This window comes from Microcaecilia unicolor, chromosome 4 (genome assembly GCF_901765095.1).
Source record: "Microcaecilia unicolor chromosome 4, aMicUni1.1, whole genome shotgun sequence".
NCBI lineage: Eukaryota > Metazoa > Chordata > Amphibia > Gymnophiona > Siphonopidae > Microcaecilia > Microcaecilia unicolor.
This window is the reverse complement of record NC_044034.1, coordinates 76,662,607-76,690,345: the sequence shown is the minus strand read 5'-3', so window position 1 is coordinate 76,690,345 and position 27,739 is coordinate 76,662,607. Positions and strand designations below refer to the sequence as shown.

The following is a 27,739-nucleotide window of genomic DNA, read 5'->3' as shown; positions in this document are numbered from 1 at the left end:
AAGCAAAGAAGGCATAAGCTGGATTCCACAACAGAAAGGGGCATCTTAGTTGGCTATGCTCCAGGACACAAAGGATATAGAATTTTGAATCTGAAAACTGGCATTGTTGGCATAAGACATGTTACATATTTTGATGAAAACAAAAGGGTTGATAAAGGCTGGATTATCCCAGATGAGCCTTATCATCCAGAATATGAAACTAGAACCATAATAGACATGCCAGTGTATATAAATGCCATACCAAGGCAGATGTCTGAAAGCAACTCATCTGTATCTAACGAGGAACAGGCAGAGGAAGCAGACACAGAAAGGATCATTGAAGAAGACAGTACAGTTGGAGAAGGGGAATCAATTGGAGAAGGACTCTCAGATTTAGAGGATGCAGAAAGGTCGGACCAACCTGTTGTCAGACGCTCATCCAGGGAAAACAAAGGTGTTCCACCCCCAAGACTGTCTTACCTAACAAAGTCAGCAGAAGCTCAAGAGCCCTTAACATGGGATGAGATTGAGAAAATGCCAGCAGAAGAAGCTGCTGAATGGCGTAAAGCTGCACAAGAAGAAATTGATGCATTGGATAAAAATAATACTTGGATTCTTACAAAATTACCTCCTGGCAAGAAAGCTATAGGATGCAAATGGGTATTCAAGTTAAAAAGGAATGCACAAGGAAAAGTGGAAAGGTATAAAGCAAGATTAGTGGCAAAGGGATATCTTCAAAATATGGAGAAGATTTTGATGAAGTGTTTGCACCTGTAGTGAAACACACGACAATTAGAACACTTCTGAGCATTGCAGTCTCAAAAGGCATGCAAGTCAACCACATTGATGTGAAAACAGCGTTTCTTCACGGAGATATAACTGAAGACTTGTACATGGAACAGCCAACAGGTTTCATAAATACAAAACAAAGACAGCTAGTGTGTAAATTAAACAAAGGTCTTTATGGATTAAAGCAAAGTGCAGAATGTTGGAATGAAAAATTGCATGAAATATTGACAAATTTAGGATTTAAGCAAGGTGAAGCAGATAAATGCTTGTACACTAGGTGCACAAATGGACAATATGCATACATTTTAGCTTTTGTTGATGATCTGCTCATTGCAAGCAAAAGTGAGCAAGAGTACAAGGACATTGTAAAGTGTTTAAACCACAATGTTGAGATAAAAGAACTTGGTAATGTGTCATACTATCTTGGTATAGAAATTGAGAAACAAAATGATGGTTCTTATCTTCTAAGCCAGAAGCAGAAAATAAATGAGCTTATTGAAAGTTTAGGTATGCAAGATGCCCAAGTTGTAAGCACTCCCATGATCACTGATTTTCTGAAGGATGAAACAGTAAGAGAACCTTTACCAGATAACATCCAATATAGATCAGCCATAGGTAAGCTTTTATATCTAGCTACCACATACAGGGCTGATATAGCAAATGCAGTAGGAATTTTGAGCAGAAGGGTCAGCTCACCTACCAAATCAGATTGGACTGCAGTTAAAAGGATGGTAAGGTATTTAAAGGGTACCATTGATTGTAAATTAAAGATTTCAGCCAATAGTAACCCAAAACTAATATGTTACTGTGATTCAGATTGGGCAGGGGATCATTCTGATTATAAATCCACAAGTGGATATGTGTTTATGTATGGAAATGTACAAATTTCATGGGCCAGTCATAAACAAAGTATTGTGAGTTTGTCTTCTACAGAAGCTGAATACGTGGCCGTATCGGAAGCGTGCAGAGAACTGATGTGGATTGAAAAACTTTTGCTGGATTTCGGAATAGCTGAAAAGAGACCAATCCAGATAATGGAAGATAATCAGAGCTGCATCCGACTGTCACAGAATGACAAGGTTCAGTCACGCACCAAGCACATCGCAACGAAATACCACAACGTGCGAGAGTTGGCGAAAGAAGGGGTCATCAGTCTACACTATTGTCACACCAGTGAGATGACAGCTGACATCATGACCAAACCGTTACCCAGAGAACATTTTGTGAATCTGCGTATAAAGCTTGGACTTTGTATGAATAAATAATTGCATGACAGTTATGCATGAGAAGGGGTTTGTTGGAATGTATTGTATTTTTACATGCATTGCCTGTCACCTATTATTTCTCTGTGATTACTCTGTGACCTCTGATGTGAATTACTTAGAGAGGTCACATAGCTATGCAACTTCCTGTGGGGGTTAGACACAGCAGATGCAGCACATGCAGCACATGGAGCACATGGAGCTCATGATCTCTCCTAACCTGAGAGGATCTATGGTGGTGTGAGCATCCATTACCATCTAAGCACATGGAAGGAGCTGATAATACAAATGTATAGTAATATGTATATATAAGCCTGTCTGATTATAATCTAACTACAAACTGTGAGTAAACAGATGTTTTGTTACTTCAACTTTAAAGTGACTCAGCAGTGAATTATTCAGGGGTGAATGAGAGAGAGATGAAGAAAGAAATTAACATTTCTAAAGCTGAAGCTGTGTGTACTAAAATCTGCTAATTATTTACTACAAATAATCCAACAAGACAGACAAAAGGAGGGTAAAGGATAGCAGAGGGGTAAGGGGTCCCACTCCACCAGACACAAAAGGTTCAACACTTGCCCTGGCCAAGACGCGGTCGCCTGGCTTGAAACCGCAGGGCCAATCACTCTGCTTTCACACTTACAGGAAACCCGTCCTCCCGTTTCCGCCCTGAGCCTAGTGGGTTTCGGGACCTAGTCCCTACTCGGCACTGGCAAAGGGGGTGATCAAGCCCCTCTTCGACCCTTTACCGAGTCGGTCAGCTGCTACCCCGAGTATACTCGCCTGATTCTGCTGCAGGATTCAAAAGTCTCCGGAGACCCAAAAAGTTGTCCTGCTAGGATCGCGCACCCCTTGTGCAGGCTACCCAGCCCTGCACAGCTCTCTCACAGCGGCCAGACGCTGAACTCAGCGGTGCGCACTCTCCAGTCAGCTGGAGAGAACCATCAGTCTCGGCTCAGCCGTCCCACTATCAGGGAGGGGAGGAAATATCCTCGTCCTCGGCCCTGCCTCCTGGCTGGCTCGCCAAATGTAACTGGACAGATCAGCAAGTAAATCAGGAGACTGAGACGCTGACTTCCAAAGCAAGGCAACTTTTATTAGCTAGCTGACACAGTACTAAGTTCAGACTCAGGATACTGCGCCCCAAGCGTCACCTGACACTCATTCTTATACATCATTAGTGAGCATGCGTAGAACATACACCATACATCACACAAGCACATGCGCAGTACAGGCACATGCGCGATACAGTAGTAGTTCTGTAGTTCTCATAGAGAAAGAATACGTCAGTTTCACAGAAAATGTTACTTTGCAAGAAGATGTAGAAAATGTTACTTATTGTATTGTTTCAGCACATCCACATAATACAGCCTCTGTGTATTGATCACGAGACTGCGCTGACAGAGCTGGCTGTCTCCCTTCCAAGCCTGAATTGCTGACTACTACAAATTGTTATCTGGCTGCTGGTTCACAAACAGGTTCTACTATTAACAAGTCCAAGCTGTGAGGGTTTTAGTTTAGGTTCATTAGAGAAACTCTGATTCTTTGGTTCAAACACAAAAGTATATGCAAAGTCTAAGTATAAAAAGTCCTTCAACAGTCTTCAACAGTCCTTCAAGTGCAATTAGTGCAAAACCTCACCCCCTACAATGACAAATATCAGTATATATAAGTGAAAGACGAAAGCATTCCAATGAGTCTCACAGGAAGAGGGTGAGGAGGGTTAGGTGAGAAACAGTGGGGGCTGGGTGGGTGAGAGACAGGGAGAGATGGATGGTAGATAAGAGGTGACAAAGCAGTAGAATTTTATGGCTCACAATGAGCTAGAAAACTCAATAGTCCAATAAAAAAAGGAATCATCTTATTTTATTTTCTCTGTTTTGTTTTATTTGTATTTACTCCAGGATGACAAAAACATTTGGTGTGAACCCTACCCCAGATAGGAAATGTGCAAGTACACTGCCTTGAGAATTAGAGTTTTGATAATCTCTCCAACATTTCTGATATAACAGAGCCTACATCTCCCAATTAGAATGGGGGGGGGGGGGGAGGGAAAAAGTTATGAAATTCAATATTATAGTGCTTAGTTACGAGGCATAGAATATGTTTGGATTTCAATGTTAGAATATTTTTTTAATGATAACATCAACATTTATAGTTTAATTTCTATTAATCTACATTTTAGCGAGGAGGAAACGGTGTGAACACCGGATAGCACGGGATTGACCTACTTGCCGCAAAAGCTATGGAGTTGGCTGTTGACTGTATTTTCCAAGGAGTACCCGAATCATCTCAGAGTCTCGATGTCACAAGGGAAAGATACAAATTGGAGTTTTTCCACTGTCTGGCAGACAATTATTTTTATTTCTCTATTATGTCAGACTCTGGCAAAAAGTTGGCAACGGTAACTATGGTGGACTAGCTTCTTGTTTTAGGTGCTGTTGTTCTCAAACAGGTCAAGAGAGACATCAAGGCCAATATTCAGTTTCCTTTGTGGTGCCAAAAAAAGAAGGTACCTTTCAGACAATTCTAGATTTGAAAAATATAAATTGGGTCAAAGCCTCCCCCCCTCCCCCCATTTTGGTTTTTTTTCCCCTCTTTTATGCTGTAATGTGGTTTACTTCATACAACAATAAAGAAATAAAAAAATATATTTAAAGGGTAACATAATTGGAAGTCTCAAAACTTTATAACATATTTCTTAATGTTTGTTGATCAGTAGTTCCCTACTCCATCACACTGAAGAAAGCTGTCTACTATACACACACGTACTAACGTTTAATGATACCCTTCAAACTACATCACACGAACGAATTTGCGATCCAAACCCACCTACTTAGCCGCCCTCCTCCTACCCAGCAGAAGCTGCCGAACTGGCGTCTCCGTAGCCCTGACAACTGCTGGCATCACTTTAAAAGCCGAGCTACGATTGGCTGGAATCTTTCGAGAAGTCTCGAGAATGCGGAAGCGGAAGCTGCACGTGGAGCCTGCAAAAGCCGTGTAGCTTCTGGAAAATTCTGGTCCAGCAATATATGAAGCAGAGAGCAGGGCCCCGCCTCCTTATATGACAGAGATACACTTGGAGTTAGAGCGTGAAAAACCTGAGCGCTGTGTTTATTGGAAAAGAAAGACAGTGAACCCCCGTCAATCTGAATAGTATTAAACGGCATTGAATCGTGGCGTTAAGTCAACTACACTACACTGACATCTGACTTGTTTTTTGCTTTCAACCTTGCATCCGCTCGGTGGCTGGCATTATGTCAGTTGTCGGATTTGATTTGGGTTTTCAGAATTGCCACATTGCGATCGCTAGAGCCGGTGGTATCGAGACGATTGCCAACGAATTCAGTGATCGATGTACACCGTAAGTAACGGGATTGGGTGGTTATGTTCTTGCCTTTATTTGCTGGCGATGGGGGATTGAGGGGCTTGTTTCTGCAGTGTAAGTCTTTCTGATAACTGGCAAAAAAAGGTTTTGTGTCCGGTGTTACAATGTGATGAGGAACTAGACGGCGCTCTTCGCATTGTTTCAGGTTTCCCAGTATATTCGTTTGGTGCCCGGAAAGATGAGGCTTGAATTCAGAGCCGGTAGTTGTGCTGCAGCCCATTCATTATCCCTATAGAGACCTGGGCACGATGCGACGTTAAGAGAATACCAGATCTGCATACTTCTAACAAGTCATTTAAGTCCTGAAGCTGAAAAAGACGATAGTTGGCAGAGTGCTTTGCCCGAATGCCCCCTTTTTTTTAAACTCTGGGGGGAGAAAGTTCCTAACATATTTTTTTGTGGAAAACAACGTAATTTGGTTACCCAGAGTGAGGGTTGTGGCTTGTTTTAAGTTATTTAGGCTATGACACTTAAATGGTTTTTTTTTTGCCCCCTAAAACAAAGCCCTAGTGATTTGGATACTTGATATGTCAGGGTCGTGGCGTCATTAGTCAACTGAATTTGTTGCGGGCATGATGATGTCATAGGGAGGCTCTGGAATCTTCCAGAGTGCTGCACTCCAGGGCCCTCCCAGCCACCGGGACCAAGCTGCAGTGCGTCTGCCTAAGTGCCTATGGATTGTAGCACTGCTGTTCTGGACGCTGCTAAGGAGCGGCAAATCATATGGCTCATGGACACAGCAGTACTTAACATAACGTGTGTTCTTCGAATCTCCCAAGATAGTGAAACTGTATGCACGCTAAAAGGAGCAGATATTTCCCTCTCTCCCCCACCCCAGCATTCAAATATGTTACAGGTTCTGTACCTGAGACATTCTGGAACGTTTCCGCTTCGGTTGTGTTGGTCCGTTTGAATGGCTTATATACGGACATAAAGGCTATAAAAAATAGAAGCCTTTTAGCCAACACAATGAAGATTTTATAACATTTGCTTGTGTGTATTCATAATGTTTTATTCAGAAACTGAAGAAGACAAGATAATAAAAGATATTTATTTGGGAAACAAAATGGAGATAAATCTGTTATCTGATTCTTTCACTGGCAGCCCATCTGATTGTCATGAAAAAATTAAGGGGCAGGAAAGAGATAGTGAGTAGCCTTCAGGGGATGTTCAATCTGGTATAAGAACCTAAAAAGTAGAATTGGGGAAAGTGCTGTTAGCTAAATATATGTAGTTAGGAGGTCAGACTGTTGATAAAAGGTTTCTGCTTAAATTCTGTTAAGCAGTAAATGTTACTAGAACCATTCTCAACAAATATTCTGAACAGTTTATGAAATATTTCCTTAGAAAAATGGCTGAAATGTTTATTTTTGTTAAATGAAAGCATGTAATTGGGTATAGATTGTTACATCAAAGCTTTGGGTAGATAGTGAAATTGTCCTGTAAAACTGCTTTGAGTGTAGTGCAGCACCAAAGCTAAAATTTGATACATCATTACTGCAATGTATTTGTAGTAATATATTTGCTATACTTTTGTTTACATCTGTATTGGCTTTTATTTTTCTAGGGCTGTTGTGTCATTTGGATCAAAAAACAGAACTATTGGAATAGCAGCAAAAAATCAGGTAGGTGTTATAAGTTGCTGTGTCCACTTGACACTGGCAGGCCACAAAGCACTGTCATAAAATTGAAAGGATGATATGGCTTATATTGAAAACTATTTTTGAATAAGGAGGAGGAATATCAACACACTGAATGGTGATGCCATCTTGATGGTACCTATTCAGAAAGCTGCTATACCTCCGCTGTCTACTGTGAACCTTGTTATAGGTTTGCAGTTTTTTTCCATTGAGGTACTACTGTGAATCTGTAGAAGGTGCAGATTTTTTTTCAATATGCGTTTTTTAAAAAGCCATAGTTGAGATCTACTGTTGAGTTTATATCAAAATCTACTAGTAGTCAATTAAGCTTTTGACTTGCATCAGATCCAGTAGTGCTAGTTAGACAGCTTCTCCTCTCTCCACCAAAGCATATCTTTGCCCGCTGATCCTGTAGTGTCACAAAGCTCTTAGGCAGGATGTTTCTCAGAGCCATCCCTTATCTGTTAGTCTTGCATGTGCTTCAAATTGCCATTTGTTCTTTATACTTTTTTTTCCTTTCCATAGCTTGTCTGTAGTGTTCTCTTCAGCACACTCTCATCCCTTTCCTGGTAGCCTTTTCTATCGCATGTGGCCATTCATTGAGATGCAGCAGTAGGAAGTGCCAGATACAGAAGCAGACCTAGAACTGATTGCAACTCCAGCAAAAGGAACAGCCCAATGGAGACTAGCAAAGGTGATAGAGCAGCCGTTCCCAACCCTGTCCTTGAAGTACACCTAGTCCCATGGGGTTTTTAGGATATCCAAAATGAATATGCATGAGAGAGATTTGTATGCAGATCTAACTCGTAAATATTTATTGTGGATATCCTGAAGACCCAATGGAACTAGGTGTGCCCTGAGGACTGGGTTGGGAATGGCTGTGATAGAGGTTAAACATAAGTAACTGTAACTCCTCGATCTTGCTCAATTACCTATATATAAATAAGCACATAAACTCATGCAGTTGAAATGGCAACAACTTGGCGCAGCTTTATTCAAAAACAACCATTCTGAAATTAGGGCACCTGAGCCAACCAGAAGCTTTTCCACTTCACACAACAATGCTCAGTCCACCGCCATTAGCAAGTTCACATAGCAGAATTCCCCTGCCACCCAGCAAGGGGAGGTTCAACTTGATAACGCAAGTGTCTCAGCTGCAGACTTTTTCACCATTCAGGCTTGGGTACACTCGCCACCAGCCCGAGGTAGTATCACTTGCCCCGGGCCACCATCCATTTGCTGCGGTCAGTTATGGCCAAAAATACGTCCTTAAGTAAACTTTGCAGATTCTTGTTAAACAGGTCATTCCCAATGTCCGAAAGGTGGACCATGTCTATCTAGAAAACCCCTTTGCAGAGCTCAGCCCATGTGTGTACTACGTGATGTCCACCTAACTGGAGGCCCCATGTGGTAATCTTTCTATTCATCTTCTTTCTTCATCTCCCCCATAGTCTCAATTGTTTGTAGCACAATCTGGGTATATCTGACCAGATAATTAGGGTGTGGGCAAAATGCTGTGAGATGACGGAAAAATTGCACCCAGCTGTTTGCACCAATTCAATGCAAGATGGGGCTCCCAAGTCGTTACCACCAATATGTATGATAATAGCACTTGAGGGGGGGGAGAGGTGCATCTGTGCTGGAGGAATGGTTAAGGTGAGCCTATCTCATTCTCCCAACCCTCATCCAGAGCACACGCACGCCCTTGGGAGCCAGACTTTTGTTCTGCTGAAGTTTTCCTTCTGGTGAGGAAGGTATTTTTCATGTTCGTGTGGAGCTATTTTGGCTTTGTGATGAGACATATACTAACGTTCAGAGGGGCTGGTTGTCCAGTACCACTCACTGAAGTCAGTGATCGCGATCTCCACCTGCTGGTAGATGGATACAACCCACCAGTTGATGGATTCATCTGCTGCAGCTAAAGGAAAGAAACATAATTTTACCATCTGTTGTGCAATCTCTTTCCATATGGAAATGGCTGCTGTGATAGGGAAAAGCTCTAGGAATGTTATGTTCCTGGTGATTGCTAGTTCCTTCCGCTCCCTAGGCCAAATCCCAGCACACCAGGAACCCTGGAAGTAGACCCCAAAACCAATTCCACCTGCCGCATCTGAATATAGTTGCAGGTCCACATTGGTTATAGGGTCGTCCAACCTTATAACCTTGCTGTTGAAGTTGGCGTCAAAGGTTATGTGATTCTGATGTAATGTGATGGTCTGTGAACTTGCGCCATTGAGCCAGACAACCTATGCAAGAAAGGTCTGCCCATGACTCACTCTCTGCAGACAAAGTTAAGATTGGCCACCAGGGATTGCATATCCCATGGTGTAACCTTTTCCTTTCCCAAAGTCCATGATATCAAGCCTCTGAGCTTGAGCAATTTAACTGGTGGAAATCTGTAGATGTCCATTTGAGTCCTACTCAGTACCCAAAGGATAGCTGAGAAACTGGGCCTGCTGTTTTGTGGGCTAAGATGACTGTGAACCTCTCAGCTATTGCCTTAAAGTAATTTAAGAGGGATTGACAGGAACTGTTTGGGCCAACGAACATGAAACCAGATAGTGAACAATATTTGTGCTCGTGGTTCTGGCTACTACCCAATGCAGAAATATGCTGAAGTACTCAAAGCAAGAACAGTACACCAAGCAACCCATCGACATTTATCAAAATATTACCCCTCCCCCCCCAACTGGAAACCCAGTATGGGGAAATTACCAGGGTGCACGGTTAGCAACTGAAAGGTCACCTTACCCGTAAGTGCTTTCAGCCCACAATGCTCACCAGCCGAATTGCCTTATCAAAGGAGGCATGTTGCACAGAGTAAGCCTCGGGGGAGGGGGGGGATAGAAAATCATTCACACATCTCCTTTCAGGGTGTGGATGTCTGAACTTTCCAGTTTCCTTCTTTGGGACAGTGACCAAAGGGGATTCCACCATCTCGTTGAAAGGTCCCACGATCCTCCCCAGATCAACCTCTGTTTATCTTGTCCTGCACAATTTGGGACCAGCGTCTTACCACAATTTACTTCTTGACACACTGTCCTCTTTTGGGTTCCAGGGCTCTGTCCTCTCCTGGTTCTCCTCTTATCTCTCCCATCGTACCTTCAGAGTACACTCTCATGGATCGTCCTCCACCCCTATCCCGCTCTCTGTTGGAGTTCCTCAGGGATCTGTCCTTGGACCCCTTCTTTTTTCAATCTACACCTCTTCCCTGGGCTCCATGATCTCATCGCATGGTTTCCACTATCATCTTTATGCTGACGACACCCAGCTTTATCTCTCCACACCAGACATCACTGCGGAAACCCAGGCCAAAGTATTGGCCTGCTTATCCGACATTGCTGCCTGGATGTCCAACCGCCACCTGAAACTGAACATGGCCAAGACCGAACTTATTGTCTTCCCACCCAAACCCACTTCTCCTCTCCCTCCACTCTCTATCTCAGTTGATAACACCCTCATCGTCCCCATCTCATCTGCCCGTAACTTCGGTGTCATCTTCGACTCCGCCCTCTCCTTCTTTGCGCATATCCAGCAGATAGCCAAGACCTGTCGCTTCTTCCTCTAACATTAGCAAAATTCGCCCTTTCCTCTCTGAGCACACCACTCGAACTCTCATCCACTCTTTCATTACCTCTCGCCTTGACTACTGCAACCTACTCCTCACTGGCCTCCCACTTAGCCATCTATCCCTCCTTCAGTCCGTTCAGAACTCTGCTGCACGTCTTATCTTCCGCCTCGACCGATATACTCATCTCACCCCTCTCCTCAAGTCACTTCACTGGCTTCCGATCAGGTACCGCATACAGTTCAAGCTTCTCCTACTAACCTACAAATGCACTCGATCTGCAGCCCCTCCTTACCTCTCTACCCTCATCTCCCCTTACATTCCTACCTGTAACCTCCGCTCCCAAGACAAATCCCTCCTTTCAGTACCCTTCTCCACCACTGCCAACTCCAGGCTCCGCTCATTCTGCCTTGCCTCACCCTTTGCCTGGAACAATCTTCCTCAACCCCTACGCCAAGCTCCCTCCCTACCCATCTTCAAGTCCTTGCTCAAAGCCCACCTCTTCAATGTCGCTTTCGGCACCTAACCACTACACCTCTACTCAGGAAATTTAGACTGCCCCAACTTGACATTTTGTCCTTTAGATTGTAAGCTCCTTTGAGCAGGGACCGTCCTTCTTTGTTAATTTGTACAGCGCTGCATAACCCTAGTAGCGCTCTAGAAATGTTTAGTAGTAGTGCATTCCTTTTTTTTTTTTTTTTGTGATTTTATTGACACATCCACAATTACACAATAGAACCTCAAGACCATCCACATCTTAGATTGATAATAGAAAATATAACAAATGTCAACATATGGTTCTCAGATGCGGTAGTAAGCTAATATGCTACCCGTCCGCATTGCAGTGAGTTTAGACATCATGTGAATATAATCCAGCTTATGTTTTATCACAGGTACATCAGGTAGAGACTGTTGTTTCCATGCTGCCGCCAGTACTAATTTGCTTGCCACAAATACCTGCGTGGCCAATCGATGAATGTTCTTGTTCACTCCCTGCGGTTTAACATGTAGAAGACAATGCTCCATTATCTTAGGATAGCCGACCTCAGTCAGATTAGTCACAAATGTCAAAACTTTGGTCCAGAACTCTTGTGCCACAGGGCAAGACCACCAAATGTGATACATGTCACCCTTCTCCCCACATTGACACCAACATAAAGCTAACCCCATTTTAAACATTTGAACCAATTGTTTGGGGTATAATACCAGCAGTAAAGTATCTTATAACCATTCTCCACCAAGGAACAAGACACCGACACTCTCAGCAATAATTTATTTTTTCCCATTCTGAATATTCATAGGATACCCCCAGCATTGTTTCCCATTTCTGCAAGTAATATTTAACAGGCTTGGTTTCCTGGAGAAGCGCCTTATATATTCTCGATATTCTTCCTCTTCCCCCCCCCCCCCTCCAGCCATCGCCTACTCCAATTGTGTTTCCGCTAGACTTAATTCCCCTTTTGCTCGCCTAAGAATAAAGTCTCTGAGTTGGTGGTATTGAAATGCAGTGGATGAAGGTATCCCGTATTTTGCCTGTATAGCCCCAAACGTTATCAACCCCCCATCTTCCCCCAATATTGCGTTCCTGGTGTAACTCCTATCTAGGGAACTTGTGTAGGAATTTTAAAATCAAATGCAAAACCCTTCCTGAGAACCTGGGCATCCCTCCTACCTGGGTACTTGTACAAAGAGAATCCACAGATGTGGAGAACTCAAAAAGATCCCACGGAGGAACTCAGTTGAAGAGGGAAAGTGGGAATGCAAACCTGGCTAAACAAAAACAGGACCACGGAGGTACTAAAATGAAGCAATATTTATTGAAAAGTAAAGCGACTCGACACAACGTGTTTCGGCCGGAATGCCTACATCAGGAGTCTGTAGTCTCTGTGAAAAAACTTTGAGTCCGGGAGTAATGTAGATGAATTATTATGGTCTTTATAAAAGACGGCGTAAATTGATAAGATCGTGAGCTGAAACACTGTAGTTAAAAGTGCTGAAAAAAAAGCACTTTAACTACAGCGTTTCAGCTCATGATCTTATCAATTTACGCCAATGGTCTTTATAAAGACCATAATTCAAGTTGTCGAGTCGCTTTACTTTTCAATATTGCTTAATTTTAGTGCCTCTGTGGTCTTGTTCTTGTTTAGCCTGGTTTGCATTCCCACTTTCTGAAAAATGCTATGGTTACTGCTGGGGAGGGAACCTGTTGGGAGTCTGCCTTGCTGCATTTGGCTGCTGTGTGAGTGTCTTCATATGGAACACATGCCTGTACCTACAGTTTGGAAGGTTACAGGACGTCCTGTTGAAACGCCAGCAAACTTCGTCCTGAGAACTTGTGCTCTTTCTCTGGCTCTTGGCCTCTTCCCCTGATCCCCATGGCCTATGGTCTACTTAAAGGACCTGTTATAGGCACTGGCAAATGGCCCTTTGTTGGTCATGATATATAGCAGAGATCTACATCCTTGGAGCCCCAAGTCGGAGGAATCCTCTTCCATCTTGTCTCAAACACCTCATCATACTTAACCACCTAAATCCCTCATAGTCTCTGAAAGCCAACAAGATGTATGCATAGATCAACATGGGTATAAATTGGGCCAGGTTGGTTTGGCCGACCACGTCTATCACTTGCAATAAGGCTGGGATCCAATTTAGTGCTGACTTGGGAGCTCCATTCACTCGCCTCACACTCTTCCTTCTTGCCTCTACTCTTTCTTTTCCCCTTTTCTTCCCTCTAATAACTGAAAAATATCAATAAACTTCCGTTTCTTAATCTTTTCCTGGTTGATCTGGGGTCCATTTTTCATGAGCAGCTCAAGGCCGACAGTTCTGGAGGACATTAGCCCCCCTTTTTTTCAGTTGTCCCCACTGTATATGATCACAAATCCTCTTTCGACGAGGAAGAAGTCAGAGCTATTGTCGCTGCTGAATGCGTTTGATTCGCCCTTCCTCTTCTTTCCCTTCCTCCCTCTTTATTTTACTCTTCAATCATTGCCTGCCATATTGACAGCACTGGACAAGCTCAACACCTTCCTGTCACCTGAGAGCCCTGCAGACCCCACTGGCAGCTGTGACCCCTAGGCATTGCTACTACTATGGGTAAGGTGCTTCCTCCCCCATTCTAGCTTCAGTCTGCTTCTCTGTATTGCTAGCAATGCTTCCCATGTCTGATGTACAATTGACACTGTGTTGTTGCACAACTATTAGTACCTTCAGCCACACCCAACGAAAGGGATCTTCTGTAATGGCCACGAGCGGTCCAGCTGATGTATTAGATGTATGCATTGTCTGGCTAGTCTCATAAGAATGTGCCTTTGCAACATGAGAAACCGCAGTATTACCACCCTGAAGTTGGCTATAAGTGGCTGGGGACACCGGACCTTGACTGAGGCCGGTGTCTGAAGTGGAGCTGGTGGAGTGCCCAGTGTTTGGAATACTCTGAGTCTGAAAAGGTGGTGGTGCAGAGTGTACAGTGGAACATGGGAAGGGTAAGCCCAGACGTTGTTGTACATAGGCATTGTAGCTGTTGGAAAAGACTACCACTGCCTGAAATTGGGCCCAGGTTTTCTGTTGAAGAAGCAACTGCCCCATGAGATGCTGGCTGAGACGTCGCACAGCCAGGGTATCTATTGGTTGTAGGCCAGTATACAGGACTAGCAGGCCTGTCTTCGGATGTACCCAGTGAGAAAAAGGGGGTGTTGCGATGAGGCCACAAAAGATGCAGCCCATCAAGACTGCTGGATGAGGTGGGAAGCCCAGTGCTGAACTGCGAGCAGGGATTGCTGATAAGGCGATGTTCTCATCCCGGGTGCCAGCCAAAAATGGTGCTCGGGACTTCCTCTTTGGTCCCCAACTTCTTGGTCCCTAATCCCTGCCCCAACCAGTGGGTTCCTGGTGCATGTCAGGAAAAACTTCCTGGCCACCCAGTACCCACCCTGCTGATCTGTCCAAGGCAGGCTCATTGCCTGCACAGTGCCATGTTAATGACAGCTCTGTGCACTCAGTGGGCACTCGCCTTTTTAAATATAACTCTTACGCCACCTAACTCTTAACATGGATTTTTCATGGACAGCAGAATAAAGTGGTGCAAGGCAAATGTTTAAGGAATGTCTAGCTTGGTGGAAAATGCAGTGTGCAGGTTGTGTGCAGAAAGGAGTGGCTGCTAAACGGGTTGGGGGGGCTGGCTTTTCCCAGTGTGTGATTGACTTGTTCTGTTTTGTCAGTGGAGAACATAGCTCCTGCTCTTTCCTGTGCTCATCTGTGTAGAGAATAAATGTGAGAGGGTGGTGTAGCTGGGAGATCAAGAGTAGGTATTTGGCCTACCTGAAGTGTCATTGGTCAGCAGGTTGTGGGATGGACCATCCTGTTTTTCAGAGCAGTAGGGTGCTGCTGACTTTCCATTTGCATCCGTCCTTCTTAGATAGGTAATGTGATGTATTCTGGCATCCTTGAGGTTTGTTTAATTTTCCTTTGCGTTATCTTTGCTGTTCTGCACAAAGAGGTGGTGTTCCTTCCTTCCAGCAGGTGGAGGTAGAGAAAACTGAATTCTTCCAGTAACATCTCTGGTATAAGGTGGTGTGGTCCTAGTCTTTCGTCTTCAGCAGGTCTGGCTATGGCCATACAGCAAGGCCAAGCCTAACGGCCGCTCCCAGGTTCACGGTCTAGGAGCCATACCTGTTAAGTGCAGAACTTGGCTCTGCAGCCCTCAGTCACACTTTAGTGCCACCAGCGTGAGGCTTTGGCTCTGTCCTATGGAGTCCCACCCCTTTTATCCATACACCCTGTTTGGTTTGTTTCCTCCCAGGTTCCTCCTCCAGCTTCCAGGCTCTAAAAAACAAACAAAAAACTAAAAAAAACTCTGACCTGATTAGCTTTATTCCTTATTTAAGGGAATATAAAACTCCTGTTAAAGCTACTACTGCAGCTTTAAGAAAAAAAGTCACAAAATGCCTAGCCACTCATGGGGTTACCCTGCGGCCACTTAGAGGGTCTGGCCCCAGCACTGCTCAGGTCATCTTGCACACATGCTGCTTGTGCTGTGCACTAGCACCCTTCTACCACCAACTGGGTCACAACTGCCTATGGGCAAGTCTCCCGCTCTCCAATTATCCCCAGTGATTTCTGGTTTACTGGAGCCACATTGCCTGTAATTCTATATGTTCTAGCTCCAGAATATCTTTAAGATATTTGTTTATTCCCCTTCTATGGTGTTGCTGAGCTGGGGATAAACCCTCTAAGTGGCCGTGGAGTAGCCCCAGGTGGGTGACCAAAACTCTAAAAACATCTCATTAGTCATCATATCATTTGAAATCTCCGAGGGCAAGCAGGCTGCTTGTTCTTACATGTGGGTCAATGTCTGCGTCGGCCCCGGAACCGGCATTTGGCAAGCAAAATATAAGAAAAGTGTTGCCAGAGTCTTCTGGCACGCGTGCAGCGTGCACTGCGCATGCGCGGACCGATTTCCCGCCCGTCGCGTGAACGTGTTCCTCAGTTATTTTTTTTCTCCGCGTTCAGGTGCGGTTGAGTTTTTTTCCCCCCTCCTCTCAGGCCCGGGAAAGGGTTTCATTCATTTTGTGACTTTTGCCTTTTTCTTTTTTTTTTTTTTTTTAATAGAAATTTACAGTTAAAAAAACTTCCAGTAGTTTTCTTTATTTTTTTGCCCTTTTAGTTTCCTTTGTTTTCCGACCACGCGGTCATGTTCTTCCCTTTTTTTATTGCCCTTTTTTTTCTTTTAACAGGCACGATCGCGTCTTTTGATTTTACTGAAGCCGTTTTTCCTTCCATGTGATCGAAGACACCCAGCGGCTTCAAACGTACTCGGTGCAACTGGACCATCTCGGGTGCCGATACCCACGCATGGTGTATCCAGTGCCTTGGGCCCAACCATAGCCCAGCCACTTGTAGTCTGTGTCTTCGCATGAAGAAACGGACTCAAGTGTCTCAAGAGCCCAACGAGAGAAGCTTTTTGGGGCTCGGTCCGGTCTTCAACATCGAGGGACGCATCGATGTCTGGAGCAAAGGTAATGGCTGCGGTACGACCAACTTGTGCTGGGAGCAGTGAGGCATCGAGTAGGTCTCCACCTGTCTCGAGGCCTCCTGTTATGCAGCCCCCCCCCCCCGGATCTACCTTCGTCGGATGAGGATTCCACGTCTTCCTCATCGGTACCGAGGAGTCTCGATAACGGACGTCGAGTGAAGGCGAAGCAGCAGCGTCATTGTTCTCCGACACAGGGTGTCGAGGGATTCGGCACCCGAGAAGCGTCGGCACTGAGAGGATTGCTCTGCCTCTATTCAGTAGGTGCCGATTCGTTGGTCTAGCAGCCCGGTACCTGCTCCCGAGCCTCAACAGATTCTGCCACTGACTCCTTTACCGACCCTGCAGCCTTGTCCGATGGCGGCTCTCGACAAGCGCATTAGGGCCCTGCTTCCAGAGCTTCTGGAAGGGTTACTGCGCCAGTCTGCGGTGTCGGGGGTACTTTCACCTTCCGTACCGTCTGCTGCAGCGGTATCTGGCCCTTTGCCTGTGGTGAGGTCCCCGACCTCAGTGCCACCTGGCATCGGTGTCGGCTACCACCCAGGTCGACTCCCCTTCAACATCAGTGGAGGAAGCTTCACCAGAGTCCAGACAGGCGTTAACTTCTCGGCACTGCCATCGACGATGTCGTTCCTTGACGTTGAGCCAGGCTCAGTTTAGGACTGCTCTGAGAGATGTCTTGTCTGATACTGAAGATGAGCGTTCGTGGGAGGAAGAGGAGGATCCCAGGTACTTTTCTTCTGATGAGTTCTATGGGATTCCTTTTGAACCTTCCCCTCCACCAGAAAGGAGACTTTCTCCACCGGAGAGTCTACCTCCTATGTCCGGGAAATGGCTGTGGCTATTCCCTTCCCTATGGAGGTTGAGGATGAGCCCAGTGCTGAGATGCTCAAGGTCCTGGTTTATCCTTCTCCACATAGAGAAGCTGCAGTGGCTCCTTTGCATAATGTACTGAAGGAAGTCCTTATGCGAAACTGGTCGTTCTCTCGGTCTAATCTTGTGATCCTGAAAAGGACTGAATCCCAATATCAGATCCACGGGGAGCCTGGATTGATGAAGTCTCAGCTACCTCACAATTCCATGGTGGTGGACTCTGCTCTCAAAAGAGCCAAGAGTACTAGGGACTATGCCTTGGCGCCCCCAGGCTTGCAAAATGCCGGTTCCTGGGCTGATGTGAACGTCTACCCACATGTGAGAACAATCAGCCTGCTGTCCTCGGAGAATACCTGCTACAGGTATGTATCTTTGCTTTATCTGATATGCCTGCAAGGTACCCTTTAGAACCAGTGCTGGAGCCCATTGGTCTATTGTTTTAATAAAGTGTTGCAATGCTGCTAATGTAGCGCCACATTTTGACATGAGATTTGAAAATGGCATAGTTTTTATCTAAAAATGTAATTGTTGGATGGATCATGGGCACAAGGGAAAAAGGTTCTTCTTAATTTTGTGATCAATATGGCATAAAGTGTCCAGAGTGGCATTCATGGAAACCTCCCAATGCAGAATGCATTCGCATCAACAGTGGTCTTGTGATCTTAGCTTGAGGTTCTTTCAGCTGGGGAAAACATGTTACCAGAAACAATAAGATTTTAATTAATTATATGGGGGCAAACAATTTGTAATACAAATTATCTGAAAAAATAAATGGCAGAAGTTCAAATGTGACTGCTTAAAGTAATTTTGAATTAATCATTAAATTCAGAATGCATCCACAAACTTTTAGTCATTTTCTCAGAGATGGTCGCTTTTGTGTAACCTTATAAAACCAGCAATGCGTCACTGTCATCAGGAAGCCTGAAATGCATCTGCATTCTCTGAACATGGGACAATATAAATTGTGTGGTGGGTTGCTATTTTTATAATTGTAGTGTTGCTTTTCCAGGTTATGAGAAGGGTAATTACGTCTGTCCATTTATTTGCAGCAAATCACTCATGCTTACAACACTGTATCAAACTTCAAGAGATTCCATGGCTGGGCCTTTAAGGATCCAGTTGTCCAGAGGGAGAAAAAGAACCTGGCTTTTGATTTAGTTCAGATGAATAATGGAGGTGTTGGTGTAAAGGTAAGAATAGGTTACACAATCATAATGAACTTTACTGCATTGGTGAAAGTTAATAGTTTGTAGCCTGGACCCTGGAAATTTTTTCTTACGTTTTCTCTGGATCTCAGCAATTGTTCACTGGGCCTGAAAAACCGAGTTCTTTAAAAATATATGCAGGTGTTGATCAACAGAGACCAAATGGAAGAATGCTGCACATACTTAAGGTGACAACTGAATTGGATTTGCAGGACCACCTCATTAAAGTCTGGTGCATAGTAACATAGTAAATGACGGCAGAAAAAGACCTGCATGGTCCATCCAGTCTGCCCAACAAGATAAACTCATATGTGCTACTTTTTATGTATACCCTACTTTGATTTGTACCTGTCCTCGTCAGGGCACAGACCTTATAAGTCTGCCCAGCACTATCCCCGCCTCCCGCCAATGGCTCTGCCACCCAATCTCGGCTAAGCTCCTTAGGATCCATTCCTTCTGAGCAGGATTCCTTTATGTTTATCCCACGCGTGTTTGAATTCTGTATTTGAATACATCTTGTAGAAGAAACCTGTGAAGCAGGACCCTTTCTTTTCCTTGCCCACCCCTTTTTTTACAAGCGAATGGCGGGGGGGAAAAAAAGGGATCGGCAAGGAAAAGAAAGCTGTTGGTAACCAGGTTAGTGTTTAAGAGGGTGACCTGAATACTTTAATGATATACCTATATGTGTGTGATCTCTTTGGAGAAGCATCTTAATTCCTCAGACCTAATTGCTAAGTCACCACTCACTACTTTCCCTCTGCTTGTTCTGTTGTTCTGTGACTGTTTAAAGTAATTTTGAATTCTCTGAGGACAAGCAGGCTTGCTTATTCTCACAGATGGGTAGACACTGTTCCTGCGTCGCCCGGCAATATTGCCATAGTAAAAATTAGAACTTTCCATATCATCATGCTGATCAATCCATAGACTGGTGGGTTGTGTCCATCTACCAGCAGGTGGAGATAGAGAGCAATCCTTTTGCCTCCCTATATGTGATCATGTGCTGCCGGAAACTCCTCAGTATGTTCTCTATCTCTGCAGGTGGTGGTCACACACAGCAGCAGCTCTGGCTAGGTCTCCAAGCCTAATTTTTAGGTTTTGTTGAGTACCTGGGGTTGAGGGCTCTTCTTGAGCAAGTGCAAACCTGGTGGCGCCAGGTCCCTCCTTTTCTCCCCCCTCCCGCTGGCTCCGTTAAAAAAAAAAATTTTTGGACGTCCTTAAGGGCGTTTATTTCGACGTTTATTTAAACGTTTATTGCAGCTACTCACTGGGACACCAGTTCGTTACAGCTCGGAGCGAGAAGCAGGTAATTTTTACCTTTTTATAGCGGGCAGGGGGTTCCCCGATCGATCTCCACGTGGCCTATGGCGTCGGAGGGCGAGGGCGCGAAGAATCGCTCCCCGGACCGCGTGTGCGCTTCTAGCGGGGATGCGGGGGTCTTAAAGTCTGATTCGCCCTTGTTGGGTGTCAGTTTGGAGGCCGGTCAGTGTCCCGGGTCTTCCTCCGGTGCGGCGGTTTTTCCCGCCATAAACGCCCATCCCCCGCTGCTAGCCTCCGCCATCTTGGCCGGCCACTCTGCTCGGACGGCTTCTTCTTGGGCCACCCTTGAGCTGGGAGACATTAATGCCATGGCCGCCCTTGATTTGGGCGACGGCAAAAAAGCGGCTAAAGTTAAGCGCCGTTCTTCCCGCGCGGCTCCTTCGCAGAGTGTCGCGCCGGACGCCATCTTGGATGCGCAGCATGTTTCTCCCCCACTCTTCCGAGCGCCGGTTGAGGGTGAGTCTAGGGCTGTGGCCCAGGCTGCTGAAGTGCACAGTCTGGGGGGTTTCTCCCCCGAGTTTATTTTGTTGCTGCATCAGGCCTTCCTTATGTAAAACGCTGCCCCTGCTCCCTTGTCCGATAAAGGGGTTGAGGCCCCCGGAAGTAAACGCCCTCGGGTGGATTCCCAGGCCTTAGAGGACTCTGTTTCCTCTGATGTAGATGAGGGCAGCGTATCTGAGTTCTCCCAACGGTCCTTTGGGGATTCCTTGGAGGAGACAGATTCCAGCTCGGATGGAGCGGATGACCCCTCTGCAGCGCGGATCTTTCGCTCAGCGGATTTGCCCAACCTGTTAGTGCAGGCCATGAGCATTTTGAAGATTTCCTCTCCAGAGGACGTCTTTCTCAGCCCATGTTGGCTCCGCCATTATGCTGGGGACGAAGCGCCCGCCTAGAACCTTCCACGTGCATGATGCCATGCACACCTTAATTTCGGCTCAATGGGATGTCCCGGAAGCGAGCCTCAAAGTGGCTAGGGCAATGTCCCGCCTCTATCGTTTGCCTGAAAGTGAACGGGAGGCCTTTCTTTGGCCTACCGTGGATTCTTTAATCACTGCGGTGACTAAGAAAACGGCATTGCCAGTGGAAGGTGGCACGGCCCTAAAGGACGCCCAAGACAGAAGATTGGAAGCGGCTTTAAGGTCGTCCTTCGAGGCGGCTGCCTTAAGTTTGCAGGCCTCAGTTTGCGGCTCCTATGTGGCCAGGGCGTGCCTGACGATTGTGCAGCGGGCTTCCCCCTCGGATCCTTCCTTGAGGGCTGATTGGCCGGCCCTGGAATCGGGCTTGGCTTATTTGGCAGACTTACTGTATGATGTCTTGAGAGCCTCGGCTAAAGGTATGGCTCAGACAGTCTCTGCGCGGCGGTGGCTTTGGCTGAAACATTGGTCTGCTGACCACGCCTCTAAGTCCCGCCTGGCTAAGTTGCCTTTTAAAGGCAAGCTGCTCTTTGGGGTCGAGCTGGACAAAATTGTGACCGATCTTGGCACGTCTAAGGGCAAGAGGTTACCAGAGGTTAGGGCTCGGGCCAGTGCTCACCCCGGTATCTCCAGAGGACGGTTTCAGGAAGCCCGTCGGTACCGCCCGGGCAAGTCGGGCTCCTCTGCCCCCTCTTCCTTCAAGATGAACTTCTCCCCCAAGCAGCATTCCTTTCGCAGAGACCGCCGTCCTGGAGGTGCGCTCTCCGGTCCTCCCCCAGGGTCTCGTACCCAATGACGGGGTCCTAGTCCATGGCCCAGTGCAGATTGGAGGAAGCTTGTCCTCGTTTCTGGGCGAGTGGACCAGGGTAACTTCAGACGCTTGGGTGCTGGAAGTCATCAGAGACGGCTACAAGTTAGAGTTCTGCCGACCCTTAAGAGACGGGTTTGTACTCTCTCCTTGCAAGTCTCCGGTCAAAGCTGTGGCAGTGCAGCAGACCTTGGACAATCTCATCCGCCTGGGTGCGGTCGTTCCGGTGCCAGAAAATCAGCTTGGCAAGGGACGTTACTCCATTTACTTTGTGGTACCAAAGAAAGTAGGTTCTGTCCGGCCTATCCTCGACCTCAAAGGGGTCAATCGGGCCTTGAAAGTTCGGCACTTTCGCATGGAGACTCTCCGCTCTGTTATAGCGGCAGTGAAGGCAGGGGAGTTCCTGGCATCCTTGGACATCAAGGAAGCGTACTTGCATATTCCCATCTGGCCTCCTCATCAACGCTTTCTGCGTTTTGCAGTCCTGGGCCGACACTTCCAGTTCAGAGCCCTCCCGTTCGGGTTGGCTACTGCTCCGCGGACCTTCTCCAAAGTAATGGTGGTCATCGCGGCCTTCCTATGAAAGGAAGGGAGTACAAGTCCATCCTTATCTGGACGACTGGTTGATCCGAGCCCCCTCTTATGCAGAGTGCGGCAAAGCTGTGGACCGGGTGATTGCTCTTTTGAGCTCCCTGGGGTGGATCATCAACTGGGAGAAAAGCCAGCTGCGCCCGACTCAGTCCCTGGAGTATCTGGGAGTTCGATTCGACACCCAAGTGGGCAGAGTGTTCCTGCCGGACAATCGGATTGTCAAACTTCAGGCTCAGGTGGACCAGTTCCTAGTAGCCTCTCCGCTTCGGGCTTGGGACTATGTGCAGCTGTTGGGCTCTATGACGGCCACGATGGAAGTAGTGCCCTGGGCCAGGGCTCATATGAGACCACTACAACACTCTCTGCTGCAGCGCTGGACTCCGGTGTCGGAGGATTATGCTGTGCGCCTTCCCTTGGACCCAGCAGTGCGCAAGGCGCTGAGCTGGTGGCTGAAGACAGACAAGTTGTCTGCAGGGATGCCTCTTGTGACCCCGGAGTGGATTGTCGTCACGACGGACGCGTCTTTGACGGGCTGGGGAGCCCACTGCTTGGGAAGGACAGCGCAGGGGCTCTGGTCTCCTGCAGAGGCAAAGTGGTCTATCAACCTCCTGGAACTCAGAGCCATTCGGTTGGCGCTTTTGGAGTTCCTCCCGGTACTGGCGTTGAGGCCAGTATGGGGTCCTGTCGGAAAATGCCACGGCTGTGGCCTATGTCAACCGCCAGGGAGGTACCAAGAGCGCCCCTCTAGCCAAGGAGGCCATTAATCTATGCCAGTGGGCGGAAGCGAACCTGGAACAGCTGTCAGCGGCCCACATTGCCAGAGTCATGAGTGGCAGTTATTGGCTCAGGCGTTCTTGGACATCACGAAGCGCTGGGGCCAGCCGAGCCTAGATCTGATGGTGTCATCGGCCAAGTGCCGCGCTTTTTCAGCAGAGGACGGGACCCTCGATCTCTGGGAGTAGATGCTCTTCTCCAACAGTGGCCGACACAGGAGCTTCTCTGTGTTCCCGCCCTGGCCCATGTTGGGCAGGGTACTAGACCGGGTGGCAAAGCATCCGGGCCGGATAATCCTGGTGGGTCCGGACTGGCCCAGACGTCCCTGGTATGCGGACTTGATCAGGCTCTCAGTGGACGACCCTCTGCGGCTGCCAGTGGAGTAGGGCCTGTTGCATCAGGGTCCCGTGGTGATAGAGGATCCCTCCCCCTTTGGTCTTACGGCCTGGCTATTGAGCGGCAGCGTCTGAGGAAGAAGGGCTTCTCAGACAAGGTCATCGCCACTATGCTGAGAGCGAGGAAGCGCTCTACTTCTACTGCTTACGCCAGGATTTGGCGTACCTTTGCAGCGTGGTGTGAAGCAGGCTCACTTTCTCCCTTCACTGCTCCAATTTCTTCAGTGCTGGCGTTCCTGCAAGAAGGTCTGGAGAAAGGCCTGTCGCTCAGTTCCCTTAAAGTCCAGGTAGCGGCTCTGGCTTGCTTCAGGGGCCGCCTGAAGGGTGTTTCCCTGGCTTCGCAACCAGATGTGGTACGTTTTCTCAAGGGAGTTAATCACCTGCACCCTCCTCTGCACTCAGTGGTGCCTGCGTGGAATCTCAACCTGGTGCTAAGAGCCTTGCAGAAGCCGCCTTTTGAACCCTTGTCGAGGGCATCTCTGAAAGACCTGACGTTGAAAGCAGTCTTTTTGGTGGCTATCACTTCAGCCAGAAGAGTTTCCGAGCTCCAGGCACTCTCATGTCGAGAGCCTTTTCTGCAGTTCACTGAGGCAGGAGTGACTATTCGCACAGTGCCTTCCTTCCTGCCCAAGATTGTTTCTCGCTTCCATGTGAGTCAGCAGCTCTGTCTCTCTTCCTTTCGTAGGGAGGACTACCCAGAGGAATACTCTGCGCTCAAATATCTGGATGTGAGACGAGTCATCATCAGATACTTGGAAGTGACCAATGATTTCCGGAAATCGAATCATCTGTTTGTCCTGTTTGCAGGTCCTCGTAAGGGTCTGCAGGCTGCTAAGCCTACAGTGGCAAGATGGGTCAAGGAAGCCATTGCAGCGGCTTATGTGGCCGCGGGGAAGGTGCCGCCTATCCAGCTGAAGGCTCACTCCACTAGAGCTCAGGCGGCCTCGATGGCAGAGGCCGGGTCCGTCTCCTTGGAAGAGATTTGCAAGGCGGCAACTTGGGCTTCGGCCCATACCTTCTCCAGGCATTACCGCTTGACTGTGGTTGCTCGGGCGGAGGCCCGGTTTGGAGCTTCAGTGTTGTGGTCAGGGATTTCAATGTCCCGCCCTGGGTGAGTACTGCTTCGGTACATCCCACCAGTCTATGGATTGATCAGCATGATGATATGGAAGGTAAAATTATGTATCATACCTGATAATTTTCTTTCCATTAATCATAGCTGATCAATCCATAGTCCCTCCCAGATATCTGTATTGGTTATATTCTGGTTGCATTTCAGGTTCAAGTTTAGTCTTCAGTTCCTGTTCAGGAGGACTTCGTGTTCAAGTTTTTCAATGGATTCTTCAAGAGTTGAGACGAGTTTGTGTTACAGTGAGCTGCTGCATTCCTCTCCCCTCCGTTTTACGGGGCTGGATTGAGACTTAAATTCTGCCGGCGCTCCCTCCCGCTTCGTGCGGCAGTAGGGCAGCTTTGTACCCCTCCCGCTTCGGCGGTGTTAGGGTCAGTCAGCTCCTCCCGCGGTTGCGGTTGCAGGATAAGCCAGATCCCCCCCGCATCGGCGGGTGTGGTGTCCCTCCCCCGCTCCACGGGGATGAGCTGGACGGATTCCCCTCCCCCACTTGTGTGGGGATGAGCTGGGTTAATTCCCCTCCCCCGTTTCGGCGGTGGTGAGCTGGGCAGAGTGTCCCTTTGTGGGTGTAATTCTCTAAGTGCTGAGTCCTGCGGATGGAGCTTGGATATCGACATACTGAGGAGTTTCCGGCAGCACATGACCACATATAGGGAGGCAAAAGGATTGCTCTCTATCTCCACCTGCTGGTAGATGGACACAACCCACCAGTCTATGGATTGATCAGCTATGATTAATGGAAAGAAAATTATCAGGTATGATACATAATTTTACCTTACATACTCCAGGTTTATAGAGATTTCATTCAGTTCTTTCTCATGTTCTTTGAATACCATTTCTGGCACAGATATCTATCCAAAATCTTCAGTGAAGACTGAAGCAAAGAATTCTTTTAATCTTTCTGTTATGGCTTTGTCTTCCCTGAGTGCCCCTTTTACCTCTTGGTCATCTAGCAGTCCAACTGATTCTTTTGCCAGCTTCTTGTTTTTAATATACTCTTTGCCTTCCTTATTAATGCTCTGCATTTGACATGCTATTCCTTATGCTGTTTCTTATTTTCATTCGGATCCTTCCATTTTCTGAAGGATTTTCTTTTAGCTCTAATACTTCCTTCACCTTTTTAACCACGCCGGCTGCTGTTTGGTCTCCTCCTCTTGTCAGCTCCTGTACCAGCTGCTCCATAAAGCAGTCCTTGAGTCCGTCAAGGAATTTTACCTCCCTAGCATTCCCTGATGTTACATTTACCCAATTAATATTTGATTAATTGAAATCTATTATTATTGCGTGCCTCAGTTTGTTAGCCTCCCTAATTTCTGGTAACATTTCTACATCTGTCATTCATCCTGGCCAGGTGGACTGTAGTACACTTCTATTACTATTCTTAGAGGAGGAGTAGGCTGTATCATTGTCACAAGAGGGTAGACATTCCGTGTTGGCCTGGGAACTGGCATAATGCATAGACCACACTCTTCAGTTCATTTTTTTTTCCGCGTGAGGAGCAGCAGTTCTCTCTGGCTCCTCTGCTGCCTGGGAAAGAGCCTTTATTTTAGTGCCTTTCAGCTATTTTTTTTCGCCCTTTTCGTTTTGTTTAAAAAATACCCTTATTGCTCGCCCAGGGTAGCCCCTATTTTTGTGCCTCTATCTTGTCATAGGCTCAATCGAGTGTTTTGATTTTGCCGAAACCGTCTTCCCTTCCATGTCATTGAAGACTCCCAGTGGCTTCAAGTGTTGAACTCGGTGCAACTGGACCATCTCGTATACTGATACACATTCTTGGTGTATCCAGTGCCTCGGGCCCAACCATAGCCCGGCAAATTGCATCCGTTGTCTTCATATGATAAAACAGGATGCAAATTTCCCGAGAAGCTCAGAGAGAACTTTTTGGAGCTTGGTCTGGTCCATCAGCATAGAGGTCGTTGGCGTTGATGACATTGGGAGTCACGGTAGGCATGGCTACTGCTGCGAGACCCAGGGACACCGGGAGTAGTGAGGCGTCAAGTGATTCTCCACTTGTCTCGAGGCCTCCTGCTGTGCAGGTCCCTGGTACCGACTGTCGTAGCCTAATCCGAGGCATCGTGAGGATTCTATGTCGTCAGGAAAGAGGAGTCTCAGTGAGGTGCATCGGGCGAAGGCCAAGAAGCACATATACCGATCTCCAACACACGGTGCCGGGAATTCCGGGACGTCGAGGGATCAGGCTTTCAAAGCGTCAGCGCTGGGAGGAGCACTTCCCCTCCATTCAAGAGGTGCCGATGTGCTTGTCTCCCAGCAGCCGCGATCCTGCTCCCGCACCCCAGGTGGTTAGGCGACCTGAGCCCACACCGGTCCCACAGCCTTTACAGATGGTGGCTCTTCAGTGACTCCAGGCCTTGCTCCCAGAGTTTTTGGAGGCCTTTATGCAGCAATGTGCATTGGCATCGGGGGTGTCTGTGCCTACCATGCCTTCTGCTGCAGCCCCACCTGGGCCCCAGCCCGCAGTGCAGCCCCTGACACCGGCACCACTTGCGGTTCCAGTGTCGAATGTCACCCAGGCTGGTTCTCCTTCGACGTCGGTGGAGGAAGCTTCGCCGGAGTTGAGGCAAGAACCGACCCTTGATGCTGTTCTCGAGGCCACGGGTCCTCGAAGTTGAGGGGGGCACGGTCTCGGACATCCCTGAGGGAAGTGCTGTCTGACACCAAGGAGGAGTGCTCGTGGGAGTTTGAAGAGGATTCCAGGTACATTTTCTCCAATGAATCCTTTGGGATCCCTTCAGAACCTTCCTCTGTACCTGAGAGAAGGCTAGCCCCATCTGAGAGCCTCTTTCACCTCATTTGTGCTGGAAATGGCTGAGGCCCATACCCTTTCCCGTAGAAGTGGAAGATGAGCCCAGGGCTAATAAGCTTGATGTCCTGGACTACACCTGTCCGCCTAAGGAGACAGTGACCGCCACTCTGCACGAGGTACTGTGGGCAGTCCTTGTGCGGAACTGGGCGTTGCCTCTGTCCCTGTGGTCCCCAAGAAAATTGACACCCAGTATCGGATCCACGGGGAGCCTGGGTTGGCGAGGTCTCACAACTCCATGGTGGTGGATGCCAA

At 47.3% G+C, this 27,739-nt stretch overlaps 1 protein-coding gene across 1 annotated transcript in view; it reads left to right on the top strand.

The window, feature by feature from the left end:
• The first annotated feature begins 4,990 nt into the window (after positions 1-4,990).
• HSPH1 (heat shock protein family H (Hsp110) member 1) overlaps positions 4,991-27,739 on the top strand; it is a 171,165-nt gene continuing 148,416 nt past the window's right edge. The window contains exons 1-3 of the mRNA XM_030200363.1: positions 4,991-5,394; positions 6,986-7,043; positions 18,580-18,720. Coding sequence (XP_030056223.1) covers positions 5,288-5,394; positions 6,986-7,043; positions 18,580-18,720 — 306 coding nt within the window. The 5' untranslated portion in view covers positions 4,991-5,287. The remainder of the gene's footprint in view (positions 5,395-6,985; positions 7,044-18,579; positions 18,721-27,739) is intronic.